General features: G+C 36.6%; 1 protein-coding gene across 4 annotated transcripts in view; it reads right to left on the bottom strand.

Moving 5' to 3' along the window:
• Positions 1–16562, bottom strand: part of DPP8 (dipeptidyl peptidase 8) — a 69191-nt gene that overhangs the window by 37630 nt on the left and 14999 nt on the right. For all 4 annotated transcript variants that reach the window (XR_006961266.1, XM_047074935.1, XM_047074933.1 and 1 more), the window contains 2 exons: positions 4859–5032; positions 3434–3602 (listed from right to left, as the gene is read on the bottom strand). Coding sequence is in view for 3 of the 4 variants with exons in the window: in XM_047074935.1 (XP_046930891.1) it covers positions 3434–3602; positions 4859–5032 (343 nt within the window). In the remaining variant the exon portion in view is untranslated. The remainder of the gene's footprint in view (positions 1–3433; positions 3603–4858; positions 5033–16562) is intronic.

Below are 16562 nucleotides of genomic sequence, written 5' to 3'. Positions count from 1 at the left end.
AAATTTGAGTCCAGAAGTGTTTGGAACTCAGAATTTGGGTGATTTTTCATATATATTATATATATCTACCATAAAATTATATAACATCTCCAGCAGGGGAATCAAATACCCTGTAACTGAATACACCAATATTCCTACAGCAAACTTATGAATAGACACACTAAGTAGGATTAAGATTATAAATATCCTTAGGTCAGTTCAGGTCAGATTTTGCCACCAAATGAGTTTTAGCACCAAGCCAGTGAAAAGTAAGCTCAGTTTTTAAGAGTTTTTTGAATTTTGGAGTGAATGATATAGCCAAAACCAGTGTTCAGTTTTCCTGGATCTTTAAACTACCCCAAAGGTGTATCCACGCTACTGTTTTATATTTTGTTCCCTTTGGATGTGAGAACAGGTACCACTCATTTTTATCTCCCTTTCACTGACTACAGACCTCAATTATTAAGAGTTATTTATTAAATGAATAAAAGCTATCGCTTTGTTCGTCTGATACATCATTCGATAGTAGAGGCTGGTACTGTATTACTTTAACATTCCTTTATCATACCAGGCAGAAAATAAACACATGCACTTGCTCACTGACTAAACTCACCTACAAGCAGACTTTCACTTGGAAACTTATTGTGAATAAGAGGAGTAAGAGTGAAGACACTTATTTTGTATTTACTTTTCTATTTAAACTAACACATTGCACTTACCATGTATCAGACACCATCCTAAACACTTCACAAATATTAACTCATTAAAACCTCATAACAGCACTATAATGACCTGCCCTTTTAGATATGGAAACTGAGAGGTTAAATAACTTACTCAAGGTCACAGAACTAAAAACTGGTAGATCTGGAACCCAAACTCAGCCCTCTGGTTCTAGACTATATCTTTAGTACACTAATCTTGAAAATGATAAACATATCACAACCTACATGCACAGAAAGGAAAAATAATAAAAACAATATTATAGCATCACACAGGGCTCCGGTGCTTTCTACTTTACATTCTGTCAATCCTCACCATAATCCTGTGTGAAAAACAATTCTATAGAAGAAAAAATAGACTTAAAAAAATGCCTTAATTCTATCAGTTACTGTCAGAACTTTGTAATCCCAGACTCAAGTACAATAACTAGTATGTAGTGAGTGTTCAATGTCTGTTGAAAGCATGAACAAATGGCTAGGATTTCCAACCCAGATTTACGAATCACCGATCTAATCCTTCCATTGCCACTAGTAGCTGTTCTGATTCCCGGACTCCAAATGGAGACCCATTAAACACCAAAACATGTACTTTTCACTTAAAAACTTCCCTACTCCATCCCCTTTTAACTGATGTTCTAGTTTTAGATCATTAAACCTAGATCATTTCAACAGTCAACTTTTGGTGTTCCTGTCTCTAGTCCTGTGCTTTTCAAATCTAACTTTCACAAAGTATCCAAAACAATTTATCTATCATATGACTCTGCCCATACCACCCAATTGATAAAAATGTTTCAGTGGACGCCCATATCATTCTAGAGACCCTGTCGATTTACACGAGATACAGGTTACCCCTGTCTTGGCTCTTTTTATCTGTCAGCCTTACTTTTCCCTTCTTCTTGACTCATACCTTATACTTTAGGAACCATCAGATTGCTTTAACTCCTCACAAACATCACTTTCTGCATCAAGACCTTTCTCATGTGGTCCCCTCACCTGGAGTGTACAGGCTAATGTGTACTCGTATCTAAGATGAGTTTAGGTGCCAGTTAGGTGTCATCTCTTCTGGGAAGCCCTTCCTGAACACTACCCTCACTGATGCTCTTATAACACCCTATGTTTGCTTATCACTGTTTTATCATTCATGTAGTTTCCTTGAGGGCCTGGGTTATGTCTTATTCAACTCCGTATTCTTAGTTCCTGCCGCATTACCTGGCACACAGGAACTTAATGTATTTTTCTTGACTGAATAGTTAGAACAGGTTTCTTGACTTCTAATTCAGTGTTCTTTCTACCAATGTAAATTGTTCAGGAAAAGGCTTCTTCTATAACACTGATTATCCTAATAATGAAAAAAATATTTGTTGTCAATACACTATTATATTCTAAAATAATTTATTAAGAAAGATGCCCAGGGATGCCTGGGTGGCTCAGTTAAGCATCCAACTCGATTTCAGCTCAGGTCATGATCTCATGGTTCATGAGTTCAAGCCCCATGTCAGGCTCCACAATGACAGTGCAGAGCCTGCCTGGGATTCTGTGTCTTTCTCTCCTTCTGCCCCTCGCCTGCTCACTCCCTCTCTCTCAAAATAAATAAATAAACATTAAAAAAAAAAAAAAAGATGCCCAATAAATCAGATTTGTGAACATTAGATTAAGCAACAGTTGAACAAATGAATTTTTAAAATTTTATTTATTATTATTTTTTAATGTTTTATTTATTGGGGCTCCTGGGTGGCTCAGTCGGTTAGGTGTCCGACTTCAGCTCAGGTCACGTTCTCAGGTTCATGAGTTTGAGCCCTGCTTCTGGCTCTGTGCTGACAGCTCAGAGCCTGTAGCCTGCTTCAGATTCTGTGTCTCCCCCTCTCTCTGCCCCTCCCCCACTCACGCTCTATCTCTCTCCATCTCTCAAAAATGAATAAATGTTAAAAAAATTTTTTTTAATGTTTTACTTATTTGGTGGAGGGAGGGGCAAAGAGAGGGGGACAGAGGATCCAAAGTGGGCTCTGTGCTGACCAGTTGACAGCAGTGAGCCTGATGTGGGGCTTGAACTCAAGAACCATGAGATCATGACCTGAACTGAAGTCGGACACTCAACAGACTGAGCCACCCCGGCACCCCTGAACAAATGTTTCACTATGAAACTTACTAACTTTAAGTTGTTTCATGTGTTCAAAGAAAAAGCAATACACTATTTCCCATATTTCATTTGTATGAAAGCTTTAGAGGAAAACATTCACATCTTTAGAGGAAAACAAAGCACATCTGTGCTTTGAGTAGCGCTTAGTATTACTATAATCACTTAATGAAAATTAAATATTTCCATAATACACACAGTTCTACAAAGTGTTGTTTTTCCTATTATGACAAAATAACTAAGTAGCCTCTCCAATTTTTGGTGCATATTAGGTCTTTGTTTCCCAAAAACAAGATTAATTTTTTAAATTGAAATTCGATTTTAATGAGAACCATTTTGGGGTAATTCTGGCAGTCTTATTAAGCGAAAGGAACAATCATGTCAGAGGCATTACTGTTGTGCTTTCTGAAAATGAACATTCAAACAAGGTAGCGTTTTGCATGTGGTAAGTACTATGTATCCTCTGTACTTTTTTATTAATTTTAAAGATTTGAATTTAAAATATGAAGGCCAGCCACCTTGCCTCCATTTCATAAAGTAAGCAAGAGCAAAATTTTAAAAATATTTTTCAGAAAAGCAGATTTGCAGAACTATGTGTTACCATTGTGCACATAGGTGAGCCTTCTTTCTTCTCTGGTTACAATGTTGGATATCCAAATATCATTGCTGTGTATAAAAGCAATCCAGTCTGGATCAGCCGGGCATAATTTAGGATCCATACGAATGTTGGGACAGCTAGTCTCTACTAAATTTGGCCGTAAGGGTTGTTGCTAGAAAAGAAAAAACATTTTTAGGAAAGTATCAGGCTGATACATACATACTCATTTGCCAACACCCTTCAAATGAAAAAGAATTCCAAGTAAAATGTCAACTATGATAATTGCTCCTCAGAAAAATTCACTTTTGGGGCACCTGGGTGGCTCAATTGGTTGGGCAGCTGACTTCGGCTCAGGTCATGATCTCACAGCTCATGAGTTTGAGCCCCACGTCAGGCTCTGTGCTGACAGCTCAGAGCCCAGAGCCTGCTTCAGATTCTGTGTCTCCCTCTCTCTCTACCCCTCCCATGCTCACGCTCTGTCTGTCTGTCTGTCTCTCTCTCAAAAATAAATAAACATTAAAAAAAATTTATAAAAAAGAAAAATACACTTTTGCATTCCTTAACTTATAAGGACAGACTCATTTTTTTTTTTTACTATAAATTAGAAAGCTAAGGGTAATAGGACAGTAAAGACAATATAAGGGCACTTCATAAATTTTGCTGTCCATACCTGTTTAATGGAGTAATTATTGTTTGTTAAATACTTTTATTAAGCACTTATTTATTGAATATTTATTAAATATTTCAAATTAATTTTACCAATATAAAACAGTTTGCTCAAAAAGATACAACAAAAGCCAGAATCATACAATTTTAACAAAAGGTCTAATACCATGTAAAAAATTGTCTGGACTAAAACCAAACATTTAAAAACCATTTATTAAGATGAATTAAGCTGGGGTGCCTGGGTGGCGCAGTCAGGTTGGCTCCGGTTATGATCTCATGATTCAGGAGTTCAAGCCCCGCATCGGGCTCTGTGCTGATGATGCAGAGCCTGGTTGGGATTCTGTCTCTCCTCTCCTCCTCTCTGCCCCTCCCTTGCTTGTGGTCTCTCTCTCTCAAAATAAATAAACAGAACTTAAAAAAAAAAATGAATTAAGCTTTTAGGGGAACCAAAAATAGATTGCCTTGTGATAACATTATCTTCCAAGATCCCCCTCAGCGTTTACTCAGAAAATGGGCATTGCCCTTTACCATATCTTCCTATAGAGCAAGTGTCTTTAGCTTTTAAAAAATTGCATATTAATGTCAGTGTAAAAAGGATTAACTCTTAACACCGGAAACTAATGCCCATTTATCTTGTTTTCTTTACTATTAAATTTTTCACTTGGTGGGTAAATACAATTTTTTGGTTTAATTACCTTCCTGATTTGGATGCAAACAGCCTTTAGGATTTAACAGATTTAACAAGTAGTAACACCAACTTACAGTAAATCCTTGTGGCCCTCCATCTTTTACATGATAAATTCCACTACCAGCTTGAAAGAGAAATGTTCCACTTCCTTGGTGATAATCATAAGAAGCAATTCCAACGGTTCCAATGCGTTTTCTTTCTCTTAATAGTTCTTCTTCTCGAGAATACATTCCATAGTCCAGTGTTGCCTAATGCAAAAGGAAAGAGAAGTCACCTATTCGGTCTTCTGAAAGCTTGCTTTTTGCTTTTGGCAAAAACTTTCCACCGAAATCCTAGTATCTCCCGTACTATTGAGTCTACATGTTGAGGGGGTCTAAAATGTGTCAGCAACTTTAAGCAAACTAATTCCAAGAAGTCTGTGGAAAGATTTCCTGGTAAAGGATCTCTAGATGATTACTGCATATATTAGAGAACAAGAATTGTCTTATCACCTTGGCTTGGCATTCTAGATCTTCTACAACCTAACTGAGCAGTGATGCACGTAATTAAGAGCGCAGACTGTGAAACCAAGTGGTTTGAATCTAGGCTTTGACCCTCAATAGAAGTCTGACTTTGGGAAGTGGCTTAATTTCTTCAAAAGTAATTTTCCTCACTTTTAAAATAGTTTTCTTATCATCTACTTCAGCTTTGTGAAGATTAATTTAGATAAAACATATCAAGTGTTTAATACAATGATTGGCATAGAGTTAAGGTCTCAAGTATCAGCTGTCATTAATACTTTTCCAACACATCTATTAATACTCTTCTAATAAAATCCTAGATTAGGCTTGTCACATCACTGACATAAAACCCAACATATGAGGTTCTGCCTCCTGGCCCTTGTTCCACTGTCCTCCTTTGAAAGGCTATTTTTCTTTCATCCAAGTTTTACCATTATCCCAAAACCTTAGCTCTAATTTAACCTTGGCAAGGAAATTTTCCTGATCCACTATGGGGTACAGGGATTTCTTCTGTGAAAATGATATAAGAGTTACTGCCTCTTTTACTTATTTGGCCATGGTACTGTTTTTCACTTTTTTTTTTTTTCAGTATTTCTGACCAGAAATAGTTAAAACAAACAAACAAACAAACAACTTAAGACCAGAATCTGTGTCATTTCATTTTCCTACCTGCACGATCTGTTAAAATCTCTCTCAAAGACTGTTTGTAACTAATGATTGATAATGATAATAATTTCCTAAGCTAGAAATACTATTTGATAGAGGCATAAAATTTAAAAAGGAATATAAAGAAAACAAATTTAGTAAGTGCTAACAAAAAAATTACATCCACATTTTCCCTAAGAGCTCTTTATACTTTATTTGATTATGATAAATAAGGAAAGCAGACATGGTTTCTGCTATCAAAGAGTGATACCTTAAGAAGGAATCTAGATTGAGTTTATTGGCAGGAATGCATCACTCCAAAACTAAGCTAGCACAATGAGAGTAAACATTGCTCAAGGATGGCAAATACATGTGTGTACCTGCAAATCTAAAACAAGGTTAGGTGAGGTTAAAAATGAAACACCCTGGGAATCTTGCGAAAAACCCATCTAGTTTTTTGTATTCTTTGTATCTATCACTTTTTAGTGAATATTTAATTACATATATATACATTCGTACCTGTGTGTGTCAGACTCTAAAAGAAAAAACTAGCAAATTCAATGAACATATAGTTTTATTAATTCTGATCTCTTTGTTTTAAATATCTGTTAAAACTGTTTCCATTGAAGCCTAGAGCAATTCTGAGAATATGATCATATTTTAATTTCTCCCTTCCTATTCTCCCTGAATGTCACTGGACGTGGGCCATATTTAATATATCTTAAAGTTTAATAATCAGAACACAAGACATTTCAGAGCTAAGAAATTATTTCACAAGAGGAACTCTGTACTCATAACTTGGTAACTACAAATTTTGTTATTTGAAAGAATAACAAGGAAGATGATAAAAATAACCAGGAAAAAGATCAATTACAGGGAACAAGGTTAGCTCTCCAAGACATTAAAAAATTAAAACATCAATAAACAGAATGAACAATGGCAATGGTACAGAAGAGAAAATCTAAAATAGAAAGCTGAATATAGAAGTTTGTAAGAAAACAATGGTACGAAAAGGTGAGACTTTTAAAATCAGTGATTACTGATTTAAATTTTAAATCAGAATTACTCCATAGCCATATGCAAAAAGATAACCATGAATCCACTTGTCACATATTCCAAAGAGGTCAGAGATTTAAATGTTAAAAATGAAACCAACTTCCGCTTTTAGCCAAGATGGAGTAACAGGGACTAGGCTTATCCTCCCACCTGAAACAACTGAAAAACTGAGCAAAATATATGAAATAATGTTTTTTTTTTTAATTTTTTTTTCAACGTTTATTTATTTTTGGGACAGAGAGAGACAGAGCATGAACGGGGGAGGGGCAGAGAGAGAGGGAGACACAGAATCGGAAACGGGCTCCAGGCTCCGAGCCATCAGCCCAGAGCCTGACGCGGGGCTCGAACTCGCGAACCGCGAGATCGTGACCTGGCTGAAGTCAGACGCTTAACCGACTGCGCCACCCAGGCGCCCCTGAAATAATGTTTTTAAGACACTGGACATTAGACAGCAAAGGACAGTGATCTCTGAGAAATGGGAACCAAATGAGGTGAGCATTACAGTTGTCCCAGCTAACTGCTCTGACAGTTTACAGATGTTTGCACAAGAAGGGTTAGTCAATGGATCAAAGAAGAAATCACAAAGGAAATCAGAAAATACTTTGAGATAAATGAGAACACTGTATCAAAACTTAAAGCATGCAGCAAAAGCAGTGCTGAGAAGGAAATTTGTAACTCTAAGTATCTGCGTTAAAAAAGAGATCTGGGGCACCTGGGTGGCTCTTGATTTTGGTCCAGGTCATGATCTCATGTTGTGTGGGATCGAGCCCCGCACTGGACTCTGTGCGGACATCGTGGAGCCTGCTTGCTCTCTCTTTCCCTCTCTCTGCCACTCCCCTGCTCACATACACATGTGACCACTCTCTCTAAATAAATAAATAAACATTAAAAAAATTAAACTTAAAAAACAGAGAGAGAGATCGGGGCATCTACTGGCTCAGTAGAGCATGCAACTCTTGATCTCAGGGTTGTAGGTTCAAGCCCCATGTTGGGTATAGAGTTACTTAACAATAAAAATATTAAAAGAGAGAAAGAGAGAGAGAGAGAGATCTGAAATCAATAACCTATCTTCCACCTTAAGACACTAGAAAGAAAGAGCATACTAAATCCAAAGCAAGCAGAAGTGAGAAAATATTCTAAAATAAACTGGAAATAAAATACAGAATAGAAAAACAACAAAGCCTAACGAACCAAAAGTTGGTTATTTGAAAAGATCAAATTTAGCTAAAATGAAGAAAGGTCATTTTGAATGATCTTAAAGAGATTAAAAAAAAAGATTATGAGGGAACGATATAAACAATTCTATGCCAACAAATTCAATAATGTAGGTGAAATGACTGAACTCCTAGAAGCACAAAGCATCAAAAGTGACTCAAGAAGAACAGAAAATCTGGGAACGCAAGCTGGTGCAGCCACTCTGGAAAACAGTATGGAGGTTCCTCAAAAAACTAAAAATAGAACAACCCTACCACCCAGCAATTGCACTACTAGGCATTTATCCAAGGGATACAGGTGTGCTGTTTCGAAGGGACACATGCACCCCCATGTTTATAGCAGCACTATCCACAAAAGCCAAAGTATGGAAAGAGCCCAAATGTCCATCGATGGATGAACAGATAAAGAAGATATGGTATATATATACAATGGAATATTACTCGGCAATCAAAAAGAATGAAATCTTGCCATTTGCAACTACGTGGATGGAACTGGAGGGTATCATGCTAAGTGAAATTAGTCAGAGAAAGACAAAAATCATATGACTTCACTCATATGAGGACTTTTAAGAGACAAAACAGATGAACATAAGGGAAGGGAAACAAAAGTAATATAAAAACAGGGAGGGGGACAAAACAGAAGAGACTCACAAATATGGAGAACAAACTGAGAGTTGATGGAGGGGCTGTGGGAGGGGGGATGGGCTAAATGGGTAAGGGACACTAAGGAATCTACTCCTGAAGTCATTGTTGTACTATACGCTAACTAATTTGGATGTAAATTTAAAAAAATAAAAAATAAAATAAAAAAATAAAAATAAGAGAAATAATTAGAAGCAAAAAAAAAAAAAAAGAAGAAGAAGAAGAAACAGAAAATCAAAACAGACCTCTAATGAGTACAGATTAGGTCAGGATTCAAAAAACTACCCACAAAAAGCCCAGGACTAGATGGCTTTACTGATGAGTTCTACAGAAAGAATGAACACCCATCCTTCTCAAACTCTTGGACGAAACACTTTCCAACTCATTTAATGAAGTATTACCCTGACATCAAAACCAGACCAAGACATCACAAAAAAAATAAATAAATAAAACTACAGACTAACATGCCCTAGGACTATAGATGCAAAAATCCTCAATAAAATACTGGCAAACTGAATATAGCAGGATATTAAAAGAATTATATATGAACAGGTGGGATTTATCCCAGGAATGTAAGCTTGGTTCAACATATAAAAACCAATCAATTGATATTAATACAATAACAAGGGAAAAAGTGATCTTCTCAATAGACACAGAAAAATCATTTGACAAAAGCTAACACCATTTCATGATAAGTGTTCAACAAATTCGGAATAGAAGGGAAATTTTTCAATCTGATAAAGGGCATCTATAAAAAATCCATAGCTAAATCAGTCTCAAAGGGAAAAAACAGAAGTTTTCTCCTCAAGATCAGGAAAAAGAAACGATGTCTGCTTTTACCACCACTATTTAACAGGTACTAGAGGTTCTAGCTAGGGTTAGAAAGGAAGAAGAAAAACATCTCTATTTAGAGATGACATGATGGGGGCGCCTGGGTGGCTCAATCGGCTGAGCGTCCAACTTCGGCGCAGGTCATGATCTCACGGTCCGTGAGTTCGAGGCCCGCATTGGGCTCTGTGCTGGCAGCTCGGAGCCTGGAGCCTGCTTCAGATTCTGTGTCTCCCTCTCTCTCTGCCCCTAACCCACTCGCATTCTGTCTCTGTCTCTCTCAAAAATAAATAAACATTGGGGCGCCTGGGTGGCGCAGTCGGTTGAGCGTCCGACTTCAGCCAGGTCACGATCTCGCGGTCCGTGAGTTCGAGCCCCGCGTCAGGCTCTGGGCTGATGGCTCAGAGCCTGGAGCCTGTTTCCGATTCTGTGTCTCCCTCTCTCTCTGCCCCTCCCCCGTTCATGCTCTGTCTCTCTCTGTCCCACAAATAAATAAACGTTGAAAAAAAAAATTTAAAAAAAAAAAAAAAATAAAAATAAATAAATAAACATTAAAAAAAATAAAAAAAAATAGAGATGACATGATGTTATATGTGAAAAACCCTAAAACAACCTACAAAAAGTATTAGAGCTAATAAATGACGTCAGCAAAGTTACAGAATACAAGATTGATATACAAATATCAGCTGCATTTCTGTACACTAGTAATGAACAGTATGAACATGAAATTAAGAAAATAACTTCATCAAAGGGGTGCCTGGGTGGCTGAGAGGGTTAAGCCTCAGACTTCGGCTCGGGTCATGAACTCACAGTCTGTGAGTTCGAGCCCCGTGTTGGGCTCTGTGCTGACAGCTCAGAGCCTGAAGCCTGCTTCGGATTCTGTGCCTCCCTCTCTCTCTCTCTCTCTCTCTCTCTGCACTTCCCCCGCTCACCCTCTGTCTCTGTCTCTCAAAAATAAACATTAAAAAATTAAATAAAAAAATAACTTCATCTAAAATATCCTCAAAAAGAATAAAATACTTAGGAATAATTTTAACTGAAGAAGTACAAGCGTAGAACACTATTTAAGTAAAATAAACATCTAAATAAATGGAAAGATATCCCATATCCATGATTGGAAAACTTAAGATTATAAAGATGGCAATATACCCCAAATTAATCTAGAGATTCAAAGACTGCCTATCATATCTGCCTTTTTTCCAGATATAGATGAGCTGATCTTAATAGTATTGATATGGAATTTCAAAGCAATTTTGAAAAAAAGCAACATTGGAGGACTCACGTTTTCAAATTTCAATAGTACAAAGCTACATTAATCAAGCCAGTATGGTGCTGGCATACAAACAGATTTACAGGCCACTGGAATTGAACTGAGAGCCCAGAAATAAGCCTATACATTTATGGTCAATTGAATTTCAACAAAGGTGCTAAGGTGCTAATCAACAAGGGTGCTAAGACCATTCCATGAGGAAAAGAATAGCTTTCCATAAGAAATGGTAGGACAACTGGATTCCACATGTAAGAGAATTAATTTGGACCCCTATCTCACACCACATACAAAAGTTAACTCAAAATGAATCAAAGATCTAAATGTAAGAGCTAAAACTATAAAACTCATATATAAGAGACAAAACTGTGTGACCCTAGATTAAGCAACAGTATTTTAGATACGACATCGGAAGCACAAGGAATCAAAGGAAAAAAAAAAAGCACAACTGTACTTTATCAAAACTTAACTGTGTGCATCAAAGAATGTCTATTCGTTTCCTAGGGCTGCTTTAACAAATTACCACAAATTTAGTGACTGAAAACAACAGAAATTTATTATCTCACAGTTCTGGAGGACAGAAGCCCAAAATTAAGATTTCAGCAGGGTCAGGCTGTCTCCAAAGGCTCTAGGGGAGAATACTTCCTTGCCTCTCCCAGCTTCTGGTGGCTCCAGGGTTCCCTGGCTCGTGGCAACATAATTCTAATCTTTTTCTATGTCTTCAGATGGTCTTTACCCTTTGTGTCTGTCTCAAATTTCCCTCTCCTTTGTCATATAAGAATACCAGTTACTGTATTTAGGGCCCACCCTATACCCAGGATTATCTCATCTTGAGATCTTTAATTACATCTGGAAAGACCCTATTTCTAAACAAGGTCACATTCACAGACACCTTTAGGATTTGGACATATCCTTTTGGTGGTGACTATTCAAACAATACAACACTATCAAGAAAATAAACCACAAAAACCCCCAAACAACCTGCATTAAAAAATGGGCTAGGAATTTGAATAGACATTTCTGCAAAAATACACAAATAACCAATAAGCACATGAAAAGATGCTCAATATCACTAATCGTTAGAGAAATGCAAATCAAAACCACAATGAGATACCACTTCATACTCATTAAGATGACTACTATAAAAAGCCAGAAAATAATAAGTATTGGTGAAGATGTGGAGAAATTGGGACTCTCATACACTATTAGTGGGAATGTAAAATGGCGTAGTAGCTATGGAAAATATTACGGCAATCTCTCAAAAACAAAACAAAACAGAGTTATATGATCCAGCAATTCCATTTCTCAGTACATACCTAAAAGAATTAAAAAAGGAACATGAAAGCATATTTGTACACCCATGTTCATAGCAGCATTATTTACAATGGTGAAAAGGTGGAAGCAACCCAAGTGACTATTAATGATGAATGGGTAAATAACATGTGGGGTGTGTGTGTGTGTGTACGTACATACATACACAATGGAATATTATTCATCTTTAAAAAGGATATTCTGATACAGACTACAAGATGGATAAACTTTAAGTACATTATGCTAAGTAAAATAGGTCAGGTACAAACACGGTGTGATTCTATTTATATGAGACACCTAGAGTAATTATACTCCCAGGAACAGAAGGTAGAATGGTGGTTGCCAGTGGCTAGGTGGAAAGGTAATTGGAAGTTATTATTTCATTTGTACTGAGTTACGGTTTTGCAAGATGAAAAGGTTTTATGGATGGATGATGGTGATGGATATACAACAATGTGAATGTACTTAATACCACTTATTTGCACTAATGTACACTTAAAAATGGTTAAAATGGTAAATTTTATATTACACATATTTCAGTGCAATTTTTTTTGTAATGAAGATGTAAGAACTTCAGATTAAGGTAAATGATGAATAGAAGAAAAAGGAAGTCTCAAAAATGTCTTATCTTCCATAAAGGAGAGACCAAAGCTATTGTGTTTAAATATACAGATCTAAATTAATGATTATAGTACTAAACTCTTGCCAAAGGTAATGATGACGGATCGCATACTAATTAATGACTACTGCAATTCAAGAAAAAAAGCAAAAAGGCAACTCACAGAATGGGAGAAAATGTTTGTAAATCAAATATCTGATAAGTACCTTGTATCCAGAATATATAAAAAAACCTCTTACAACACAAAATTAGAAAGACCCAATTTAAAATGGGCAAACAACCTGCAAAGAGATTTCTTCAAAGAAGATATACAGATGGCCAATAAAGACATGAAAAACTGCTCAACATCACTGATCATTAGGGAAATGCAAATCAAATGACTGAGATACCTCTTCACACTCACTAGGATGGCTATAACCAAAATGACAGATAATAGCAAGTGTTAGTGAGGATGTAGGAAATTAGAAGCCTCATACGTTACCGGTGGGAATGTAAAATGGTGCGGCTGCTATGGAAAAGCAATTTAATACTTCCTTAAAAGTTTAGACAGTTAGGGGCGCCTGGGTGGCTCAGTTGGTTAAGCGACCGACTTCAGCTCAGGTCAAAAAAAAATTATACAAATTTTAGACAGTTACCACATGACCCAGCAATTCTACTCCTAGATATATATACCCAAGAGAACTGAAAACATAAGTCTACAAAAAATGTCATATATGGTAAAAGCAGAATTAGTCATAAAAGCCCAAAAGCTGAAATGACACAGATATCCATAAGCTGATAAATAAAATGTGGTACAGCCATGAAATTAAACATTATTCAGCCACACAAATATTGTTATCTGCTACAATGTGAATGAATCCAGAAAATACTGTGCTGAGTGAAAGAAACCAGTCACAAAGACCCACATATTGTACGATTCCATTGATATGAAATGTCCAGGATAGGCAAATCTATAGAGACTCAAAATAGATGAATAGTTGCCCAGGTCTGCAGGTGAGCAGCTAGGTGGATGGGGAGTAACTGCTGATCGGTTTCCGTTTGGGATGACAAAATATTCCAAAACTAGATTGGGATGATAGCTGTACAGCTCTGTAAATATACTAAAACCCAGTGAATTCTATACTTGAATGAGTGAATATGGTATGTGAATTATATCTCAATAAAGCTGGTAAAAAAAAATTAAAAAATGGAAAAGCACATTCTGTGCTAACACTAATTAGAAGAAAGCTAGAGTGGTTATATTACTATTAAATTTCAGAGTAAAACATGTTGCTAGAAACAGAGAGTGTCATCTTGTAACAATAAATGAGCCAATTAATCAGGAAGACATAACCATCCTATCCACTTATGTACCTAACAAAATAGCTTCGACATATACAAAGCAACAACTAATAAAGCTGCAAGGAGAAATAGTTAAACCTACAATCATGAAATGGAAATTTCAACATTCTCTCTCAATAACTGATCAAACAGAAAATCAGTAAGGACATAGGAGACGTGAGCAACACAATAAATTGATCCAAGTCGTTTATAAATGCAGTAATAGCAGAACACATATTTTTCTCAAGTAAACACAGAACGTTCACCAAGATAGATCATATTTGAGTCGTAAGACAAGACTCAAAAACTGGAAAAGATTCGAGTCATACAAATTATGTTCTCTGAATACCAGAGAATTAGATTAGAAAGCAAATCTCTGGAGAATACACAAATACTTGGAAACTAAATAGTACACACCTCAATAAGTCATGGGGTAAAGGGAAAATAGGAAGTATTTTGAACTAAATGAAAATGGCAACACAACATATCAAAATATATGGGATGCAGCTAAGCATTTCACTTACAGGGAAATGTGGAACACTAAATGCCTATTTAGTGAAAAAAAGAAAGGTCTCAAACTAGTAACATCAGCCACTACCTTATGAAACTAGAAGACAAATGAAATTCAAAGTAAGCAGAAATAAAGGAAATAATGAAGACCAGGGGATAAAACAATGAAACAGAAAATAGAAAATGACAGAAAAATTAATGAAACCAAACTGATAAACCCTTAGATTAATTAGAAAAAAAAAAAAAAGAGAGAGAAGACACAAATTACACAGAATATCAAGAATGAGAGAAGAAAATCACCACAGATTCTGCAGACATTAAAAAGATTAGGGAATATTATGAAACTTATGTCAAAACATTCAGTAACACAGGTGAAATAGAAACATTCCTTAAAAAACACAAACAACCAAAGTTCAGTCAAAAAGAAATAGATAACTTGAATAGCACTACATCTAATAAAGAAATTGAATTTGCAGTTAAAAACTTTTCCACACAGAAAACTTCAGGTCCAGATGGCTTTACTGGTGAATTCTACCAAACAAATTCTTCTAGCAAATTAAAAAGGAGGAAATGACTTCCAACTTATTCTTGGCCAGCATAACACCATTACCAAAATCATATATAGAAATTACAGGAAAAGGGACGCCTAGGTGGCTCAGGTTAAGTGTATGACTCTTGATTTCAGCCCCACGTCAGGCTTACATTGTGCTGAGTGTGCAGCCTACTTGGGTCTCTCCCACTCTCTCTCTCTCTCTCTTTCTCTCTGCCCCTCCCCACATGTACTGTCTCTCTCTCTCAAAATAAATAAATAAACACTTAAAAAATTTACAAGGGGGGGGCGCCTGGGTGGCGCAGTCGGTTAAGCGTCCGACTTCAGCCAGGTCACGATCTCGCGGTCCGTGAGTTCGAGCCCCGCGTCAGGCTCTGGGCTGATGGCTCAGAGCCTGGAGCCTGCTTCCGATTCTGTGTCTCCCTCTCTCTCTGCGCCTCCCCCATTCATGCTCTGTCTCTCTCTGTCCCAAAAAATAAATAAACGTTGAAAAAAAAATTTTTTTTTAAATTTACAAGGGGGGACACCTGGATGGCTCAGTCAGTTAAGCATCCAACTTTGGCTCAGGTCATGATCTCACAGCTTGTGAGTTCAAGCCCCGCATCAGGCTCTGTGCTGACAGCTCAGAACCTGGAGCTTGCTTCGGATTCTGTGTTTCCCTCTCTCTGTGCCTCTGCCCTACTCACACTCTGTCTCTCTTTCAAAAATAAAGATTAAAAAAAATTTTTTAATTACAAGGAAATAACCTTACAGACCAGTATTCCTCATGAACATATAAAACAATCTCAAGAAAATTATAGCAAATTAAATCAACAATACTTAAAAAGGATAATAAATCATAACCAAGTGATTATTGATTTAACATTCAATAATCAAATGATGCTTTACCATATTAACAAATAAAAAAGAAAGCCTTATGATCTTTTCAACAAACACAGAATAAAACACTTAACAAAATTCAGTAACTGTTCCTGATAAAAATTGTAAGCAACCCAGAAAGAGAAGAGTACTTCTCCAGCTACCAAAGGGCATTTATGAAAAACCAACAGCCAATAGGCTTACTGACAAAGGGCCGAATGACTCCTCCCCTAAGATTAGGAACACAAGAACATCTGCTTTCACCATTTCTATTCAACTTGGCACTGGAGGAGTTAGCCAGTACAATAAGCCAAGAAAAAGAAACCGAAAGAAACCATATTGGAAAGCAAGAAGTAAAACTTCCAGTGTCTGCAGGCAATATGACTGTTTATACAGAAAAATCCAGTGGAAGCTACAAAAAAACGAATGGAACCAATAAAAGGGTTTAAGCAAGGTTA

Source organism: Lynx rufus, unplaced genomic scaffold (assembly GCF_022079265.1).
Source record: "Lynx rufus isolate CCGP_SWC_20201006 ecotype Redwood Valley unplaced genomic scaffold, mLynRuf1.p SCAF_13, whole genome shotgun sequence".
Classification (NCBI taxonomy): Eukaryota; Metazoa; Chordata; class Mammalia; order Carnivora; family Felidae; genus Lynx; species Lynx rufus.
Note: the sequence above shows the minus strand (reverse complement) of the source record. Positions and strands in the feature narration are given on the sequence as shown.